This window comes from Marmota marmota, unplaced genomic scaffold, assembly GCF_001458135.2.
Source record: "Marmota marmota marmota unplaced genomic scaffold, marMar, whole genome shotgun sequence".
In the NCBI taxonomy this organism is placed as follows: Eukaryota; Metazoa; Chordata; class Mammalia; order Rodentia; family Sciuridae; genus Marmota; species Marmota marmota.
This window is the reverse complement of record NW_026000142.1, coordinates 23,015,191-23,023,325: the sequence shown is the minus strand read 5'-3', so window position 1 is coordinate 23,023,325 and position 8,135 is coordinate 23,015,191. Positions and strand designations below refer to the sequence as shown.

At 34.6% G+C, this 8,135-nt stretch overlaps 1 protein-coding gene across 3 annotated transcripts in view; it reads left to right on the top strand.

Moving 5' to 3' along the window:
- Positions 1-6,800, top strand: part of Bcap29 (B cell receptor associated protein 29) — a 48,056-nt gene extending 41,256 nt beyond the window's left edge. For all 3 annotated transcript variants that reach the window (XM_048786112.1, XM_015488338.2, XM_048786111.1), the window contains 2 exons: positions 262-362; positions 3,956-6,800. In XM_048786112.1, coding sequence (XP_048642069.1) covers positions 262-362; positions 3,956-3,991 — 137 coding nt within the window. In that variant the 3' untranslated portion in view covers positions 3,992-6,800. The remainder of the gene's footprint in view (positions 1-261; positions 363-3,955) is intronic.
- Positions 6,801-8,135: the final 1,335 nt, after the last annotated feature.

Sequence of the window (8,135 nt, the reverse complement as noted above, 5' to 3'; positions counted from 1 at the left end):
AAAAAAAAAAAAAAAAAAAAAAACTACTTGGATTGTGGCTTAGTAGTAAAGCACCCCTGGATTCAATTCCCACTACCATCAAAAAAAAAAAAAAAAAAGAAAGAAAGAGAAAGACAAAGAGAGAAAATGATAACCTATGTAGTACAACATTAACAACTGGTAAATTTGAGTAAAGACTATACAAATTCTCTATATAAGTCTTGCAGCTCTTCTGTAAATTTCAAATTCTTTGAAAATAAAATTCTATTTGATATTTTCTAGCCCTTTTTAAGGCACAGAGTGATGTGATGACAATGAAGACACAGTCAGAGAGACTTTCAAAAGAATATGATCGACTCCTGAAAGAGCACTCAGAACTTCAGGTGGGTAACATACACTTCACCTAAATTTTTTGAAATAGTAATCAATATTTGTCCTTCTAAATTTAAAATGAGTTACTTAATCCAGGCTTTATTAAATGATTGAAGAAGGCAGATTTACCTAGAGGGTGAAGATTAGGACATTGCAGCAAAATACAAGGTAGTCATCACATAAAAAATGTTGACATGTAACTTAATATCTCAATTTGGATGAAATGTTAGGTGAAAAAATTGAGGCAGAAAAAATTCAGCATTGAAAAATATACTGGCTCTGGAAAATCTGGAGTTTCACTGTGGAATGTTTGCAGTATTTCTGCCAAAGTGAGGCCAAATGTCCCAAGTATTCTAGATACCTTAGGACAAAAGACTGTGGCATTCAAAATACATAACATGATTTGCCTGTACAGTTGATTCGAACAATGGAAATAGGAGGAAAAAACATCTCTCTGTTGTTAAAGTCATAGTCAGATCTAAGCCATAGGTTTTCCATCTCTACCCTTTTGCAGACATTATGCCCCTTTATAGAGTTATTTCCAAACATTCATCCATATTGGGCTTATCTTTGTCCCTCTCTTTAGTTGCCATGCAATAACCTGAAGTGATTTCCTAACCATACTTTGATCATATGTGAAAGAGACCACTCCAGAGACACTATACTTAATAGACTTTGGAGTCAGAGACCTGGAATACCTATATTATATATATATATATATATATATATAAAAATATACCTAGAATACCTTAGTATTATATTAGCTTTTCGATTTTTGGAGATTATATTATCTCTCTGAGATTCACTTTCTTTTTACTGAAGAATATCTTATTCTCAACCATACACTTTGGTCTTGGGTTAGTTAAGAAGCATTCCAAAGCATGTTTGTAATCTGGCATTCCCAGTTGGTTTGCATGTTTGATTCAACTAGCCTATTTTGACAAGAACAATAAGAAGACTGGGCAGCCTAGAGAAGGGTAGATATCCTGTGTGTCCCAGTCCCAGGACACTAAGGGCTCAGTTCAAATAGGTTTGGAGTAGATAGTTAGATTTCCATCAAGACTGCCCTTCCCCTCATTATAGTACAGTTTGTGAAATTGCTTACCTCCTGAGGGCATGATAAGAATTACTCCATGAAATCAAGATCCACCATGGGAAGTGGAGAAGTCATTTCAAAGGCCTTGTACCTACATTTTTTTTTTCCCTCCTGTGAATTCAAGGTGTCCTCAACCAGGATATTTCAATATCTGTGGACTTGACCAGGGTCTGAAAAATGCTTAGACCATTGAATGGAGAAAAGAAAAACAGGACATACCCTCAATTTCTTATAAACAGCATTCATTGCTCAATGTCTCCATTGTAGTAACAGCAATAGCAAAGGGCTACTCTTTTAATCCCTAAAGAATATATAACAGTAAGATTTCCCCAACCTGTCCACCTCCCTNTGCCCCTGAGTTCAATCCTGGTACTCCCCGTGCCCCCCCCCCAAAAAAAAAAACTACTTTCAGCTTGGAACTTCTGTATTCTTGGCAAAATATGTAGAAAGATTTTCTGAGTAATTCTTTCCCCCCAAAATAGTTAATATCCATTTCTTTGGAAAAGGACCCCTTCCTAGATATACCAAGTACCAGTCTGGGAGTTGGGCCTTGTTTGATAGCATCTTTAGGCCTTAATCTAATTTCTACTTGTATCTCATTTTTTTAAATTCTTAATAGATTACATTTACTGAGAATGTGCAATAGATATAACACTTGGCTTCATATATGCTTACTCCCCCATGGCAACTCAGTAAGTTAAAATATATTAATACCCACATTTTTGTGGACAAACAAGAACCAGAAGTGTTATATAATTCACCCAAAGTAAACGAGAAGGTGATAGATTTAATGCTGGGATTCAAAGTCAGAAAATCTTTCTCTAAAACTTTCATTATTAACCAGGTTCTTTGGCCTTTGCTGGTCATTGATTAGACTATGTGTTCTTGATCCATTCTCTTCCCATTGCTGCTCTACTCCATGTCTCAGAGAGATAATTTCCCAGGCTAAAAGCAAGAGGAAAAAGAAAACCAAGAACTCCTCCCCCTACCCACTTCCTTTGGGTATCATCTCCTTCATGGCTCTAATTCCCTCCTCCATGGTTCCAGTTCCCCACTGGGCAATAGTTCCAGTTCTACCTGCTGGCCCTCAGTCTTGAGCCCCTTAACCATATCCTCCTTTGTCTCTTCAGCCCAAGGAATAGTGGTGGATTTTTGCTGTTGCTAATCTTTGAAGTGCCTTACCTCAATATTTGGTACAACTATTCTCATCACATGTGAAACCAGCTCCCAATAATAAATATCTCTGTTCAAAGGGTTGGGAAAAAAAAAAACCAGCTTCTATAACCCTCAGGTAAATTATCAGACATCCATGTACCTCAACTAACTCCATTACTTAAATAAGAAATATACCTTATGAGTTTAACCTCATGAATATTTTCTGTTGTCAAAAACCAACTTTAGTAATTGAATTATATTCCAAGATTCTCTGGAAAACTTACGAGTTTCTTAATTTTACATAATTGAGGTGTTCAAATGAAACAAGCATAATATAAAGGATAATTAAAATATTAAAGAAACAAAATAAAAATAAGGGAAACCTGGTTTCTTTTCCACAATCAAATCTCATTTTGCATCTTTTAAATCCATTTGGATTTTCCCATCTGGTTCCTGTCCCTTATATAGGCACTAAGTAAATATTAGAATACAGTTCCTTCAAAACATGTAATCTTTACTTTCCCTATTTGCCCTGACTTTCTTCTTAGAAAAGAAAAAGAACTGATTAGGGATTTTTGGCAGCACAAACCCATTAGCACTTGACAGTTTTTAAATTTCATTTTGGAAAAATCACCATTTGCTTAAAGGACTTGTCCTTAATAGCTAAAGCTGTGATTTTTTATCTAAAATAGTTAGGTATAAATAACTGTGTAAAAGTGGTATGTTATTATTCAAGATACCTCCTCTAATCCCATCGTCTTTTTGATTGTTAATGTTATTTAAGTTGCTCTGAAAGCATTAATGCTCAAACTGAACAAGAGTTTTGTGTACAAGTAATAATACTCTGCAGTTCCTCTTAAGAGATTTCAAGTGATCTCTTAAGGTTAATTTCTCTGCCATTTTCCTTCAGTTTTAAGTGACATATTATAGTCATCTTTATAACATGATCAGGAAAGCATAATTTGTGAAGCCAGTTCTAATTTGAGAAAGACAAAAAAGAAAAGCCATTCCTACTGGGTTTTTGCTTCCCCTCATTCTTTCCTTGCCAAAAATCTTAATTGGGTTTACTGTAGGGGAATTTTAAAAATTTTGTTTTCCTGGGTCACCTGTGAAACAAAAGCAAAATAGATTAAGAAATTGAAAAAAAATGAACTTATCCAAGGGTATTATTTTGGCCCTGTAAAGTTTTTCAAGCAAAACTAAAATTTTATAGTTTTTATAATTTGAGACTTTCCTAATTCATTTTTCACACATGATTAGTTGTATAATTAATTGTTATACACAGAAAGAGTTTTTTTAGATATTTTTGCTGTGAATCTGTTTCTCTTTACTATGTTATCTTTTTTCTTATAGAATCATTTAGAAAGAGACAATAAGAAAGGTCTGTGAACTTCATGGAAGAAGATTCTGATACACCGTGTCAAGATAATAAATTTGTTATCATGGTAGCCACTAGAAAATTTAAAATTCAATTTAGAAAAATGTACTATGACTGGCTAATAGTGTTTTTTAAATGCCACACATAGACTAGGTAGTAGTGAAATTTTCAAAATATTTGATAATGTTTCAAATATATTACAAAGAGTATATTCCAGCTCTTTAAAAAATATATAAGCATGTTAAAACCCATATTTACATATTGATAGACTTTGGTGCAATGGTGGCTCTTTACCAATAAAAGGTTCATTGATTAGCCAGTTACTTCCAAATTTAGACGTTTTAAAGTTGCATGAAACTATCAATAGCCTTGAAAGCTTTGATGAGTTTTCAGTCATAATCTATTTAATCAGTTGCTGATAATGATGTGTTTGAAAATAGTATTCAGTATTGGAAAATTTATTCATAGGAAATTTAAATAAGGATAAATGATAAATATTAACCACTGTATTTATAGAGAAGAGTCACCAACAACAGTGAAAACAATGACAATGTTTTTTTAAGCTTGATCTTACTATGGTTTACTCAAATAAGACTATTGATATATTTTTGTCAACAGCTGCACTTTTGCACCTGTCATACTGTTTTTTAATTGACATTTGTGTTAGTAACACAAAAATTGTTATGAATTCCACCTTTTCACTTAGCATCATGGCACATGCCTGTAATCCCAGCTCTGGAGGCTGAGGCTAGAGAAGCATGAGTTCAAGGTCAATCTCAGTAATTTAGCAAGGCCCTAAGTAACTCAGTGAGACCCTGTATCTAAATAAAATATAAAAAAGGACTGGGATTGTGGCTCAGTGGTTAAATGCCCCTAGGTTCAATCCCTGGTTCAAAAAAAAAAAGAATTCTACCTTTTCAAAATCATCTATTAATAGAGATTACAACTGTTTGCATTAACTGTCATAGCATTGGACTGAACTTATTTTACAATGTGGAATTTTTGACTTAAAAAGTTAATGTATAACATATCCAAAAAGCAGTGTTTTTTATGTTTGTGAGAGCTACAAATTACACAGATATTACCTCAAATATTCATACACTGGTGTCCACAGTTTCTGAGACATTTCTGTATTCTAGAAGCTAAATATTAAATGCTGCTTTCCTTTCAAATATTCATTTAGAGATAGTGATTGTAAGAGTAACAATTTAGTTAACGATTTAGGTTTCAGTGTTTAGACATGAAAATTTATTTCCTTGTCTCATAAAGACCTAAATATAAAAGAAAATGAAAAATAACTGGAGTTTTTCTTCTTTGGTCTGTTTCATCCTCTTTTTTTTTTTTTTTCATGAGAAAAATTAAGTAATATTGATGAACGTTTAAAACAAATGAATAACCATTAACTCAAAAAGAGCTTAAATTAGTATCTATTTGTGGAAACTATTTTGCTATTGAATATACATGATACTCCCTTTTTTAAAAAAAAAAAGTTTTTTTTTTTAATATTTATTGTTTAGTTTTCGGCAGACACAACATCTTTATTTTATTTGTATGTGGTGCTGAGGATCGAACCCAGCGCTGCGCGCATGCCAGGCGAACATGCTACTACTTGAGCCACATCCCCAGCCCTCTTTTTTTGTTTGTTTGTTTTTTAGTACTTGGGATTGAACCCAGGGCCTTCTTGCATGCTAAGCAGGTACTCTCTAGCCCACTCTTTTTAATTTTAATCTTAGACAAGACTCACTAAGTTGTCCAGGCTGCATCAAATTTGCAGTCCTCCTGCCTTGGTGTCCCTTACACAGTTGCTGAGGTTACAGGCATACACCACAGCACCCAGCTGTTGTTCATTGTAATTTTAATGTGTATTTTAATTTTGTGTGTATTTGATTTTTTATTGTAAGGTGTATAATATCATTTCAAGTAAAAGTCAAGAGTTACTGCTAGAAAACAGATATGAAGGAGACATTTAACAGGAGTAAGAAATAGGAGTTAGCCCATATGGTCTAACAACACCATAAATAACAAGGAAAGGGAGTGCTAAAATAGGAGAGAAATGAACAAATGACAGCTCAAAGTAAAGACATAGAAATATCAAAGTGAGATCTATATGGGTAAATACATAAGATATTGAATGTGTGTGATCTTGGCCTACTCTACAAAAATCAAGTCTAAAGTCAGAATAACATGCAAAAAAAAGGAGAAAAATACACATCTTTAGAACTGGAAGAACCAAAATCCCAACGTCATCATTTATGTAGCCATGTGATTTTAAGTTTTTCAAATTTGCTAGGCCTCCATTTTCATCTCCAAAATGGGAATAATAAAATTTGATAAGGATTGCTATACAGACTAAGATTACACAGTGATTCTCAAAGTTGTTCAAACTGTATAGTAAGGAGTCTGGGTACTTTTTGACAAACATGAGGATTTGCAAAACTTTAATGTTTACATATAGGGGATCTTAAACCTCAACACTCAATTTTGCAGATCTTCAACTAGAGACTTTGAAAGTTTGATCCTTTTTCCCAAGGAAAGTATTTGAGGGTAAGGATTTGAGTCTAGAATTCATGTATCTAGTTTCCCTGGATATTCATTCACAACTGGCTGTAATTTGCTAAATTGAAAACATTGCCATGTTTTGCCAGTGTTTGAACCAGGGAGTCTGGCTACAGAATCTGTATGCTTTACCACTGTACCAAACTGTCTCACACATCATATTTGTTAGTTTTTCCTAACTAGTTAGCAATTTCTATCATGTGAGGAGATATGTATTACATGAATTTAGTTACACTGCGTATTAAATTGTTTTTCTTCTCATTATCAGTAATGACTTCTTTATGTCTTGAACGGCATTATAAATTCATACACAGGACTGTTATTTTTCCCTTTTTCCATCAGAATTACATAGGTTTGTCAGACTTCCTACTTAAACGTCTGCCTGAGTTTCTGGTCTCTAGGAAGTAGCACTTATCTTCTAGCTGAGCATTCTAGAATTCCACAGGAGTCATCTTTGTTGCTTATCCAGCTCAATGTTGATTGAACTCCAATACTTGTAATTTCCTTGTTCCTTTTTTTTTCTTTGCAGTGCTAGGGCTCAAACCTAAGACCTCACATATATTAGGCAAGTTCCCTGCCATTGAACTAAGTCCCCAGCCCAATCACTTGGGCCCTAAGGCCTAAATTCCTCTCCTAGTTACTTATTACACTATGTTGGGAACTAGGATCCCTTTCCAGTGACAAAGTCCTGTCCCTGAACCCCAATCTAGAGCTCCCAACCACAGCTGCCAAGCTATTTGTGCCTGTTATCTTGCCCTGCCTCTGTGGATTAGCCTAGTTCTGCCTTCTCATTTTCTTTTTGGTGTCTACTGCCTTCTCAGGGTCTCTCTAATCTGGGTACCACCACAACTGAATGGCCCAGCCAAGCCCTCCAGACATGTGATGTATCATGCATTTGAGTGTCCATTACCCAATATATAAATATAGCAATTCTTTCAAGCATTGGCTTTTTAGTGTCTAGTCTAGAATGACTGTCTAAAGTCTATGAAGCATGCCTGTATTTTTTTTAAATCTCTCAGCCTGTTTCCTAGAAATCTTGAAAATCCACTTATGAAAATTTATTTTTCTTTCTTAAGATTTTTCTGTTTGTTTACTGAAGAGCATTTTATTTATTATTGTCTCACAGTGTTGCTTTCCACTTTGATCTCTAAAGAAACATGTGACTTTCAGTCCCTCTTTCTCTAGCCAAAAGTGATTTCAAATACTTAAGGAACTGTGTGTGACAGACTGAATTCCAGCTTCCCAGGAGATACCCATGTCTTAATCCCTGGATGCTGGAAGTATTTTCTTCTATGGCAGAAGATAAAATGTGATTAATTGAAGTCTCTTGAGATGGAGAGGTTATATAATCTGAGAACTGGCTAAGTCCTAACTATATCACAATTATCCTTATTAGAGCAATAAAGGAAAATACCACCATGCATTAAAGGAGGTGGCACTATGACCACAGAGGCAGTGATTAGAGTGATATCCACAGTGAAGAAATGCCAGTAGCCACCAGAAACTGGAAGAGGCAAGGAGCAAATTCTCCCTTAGAGTCTGTGCTGGATCATGACACTGCATACCTTTCTGTGAAACTGATAGTGAACTTCTAGCCTC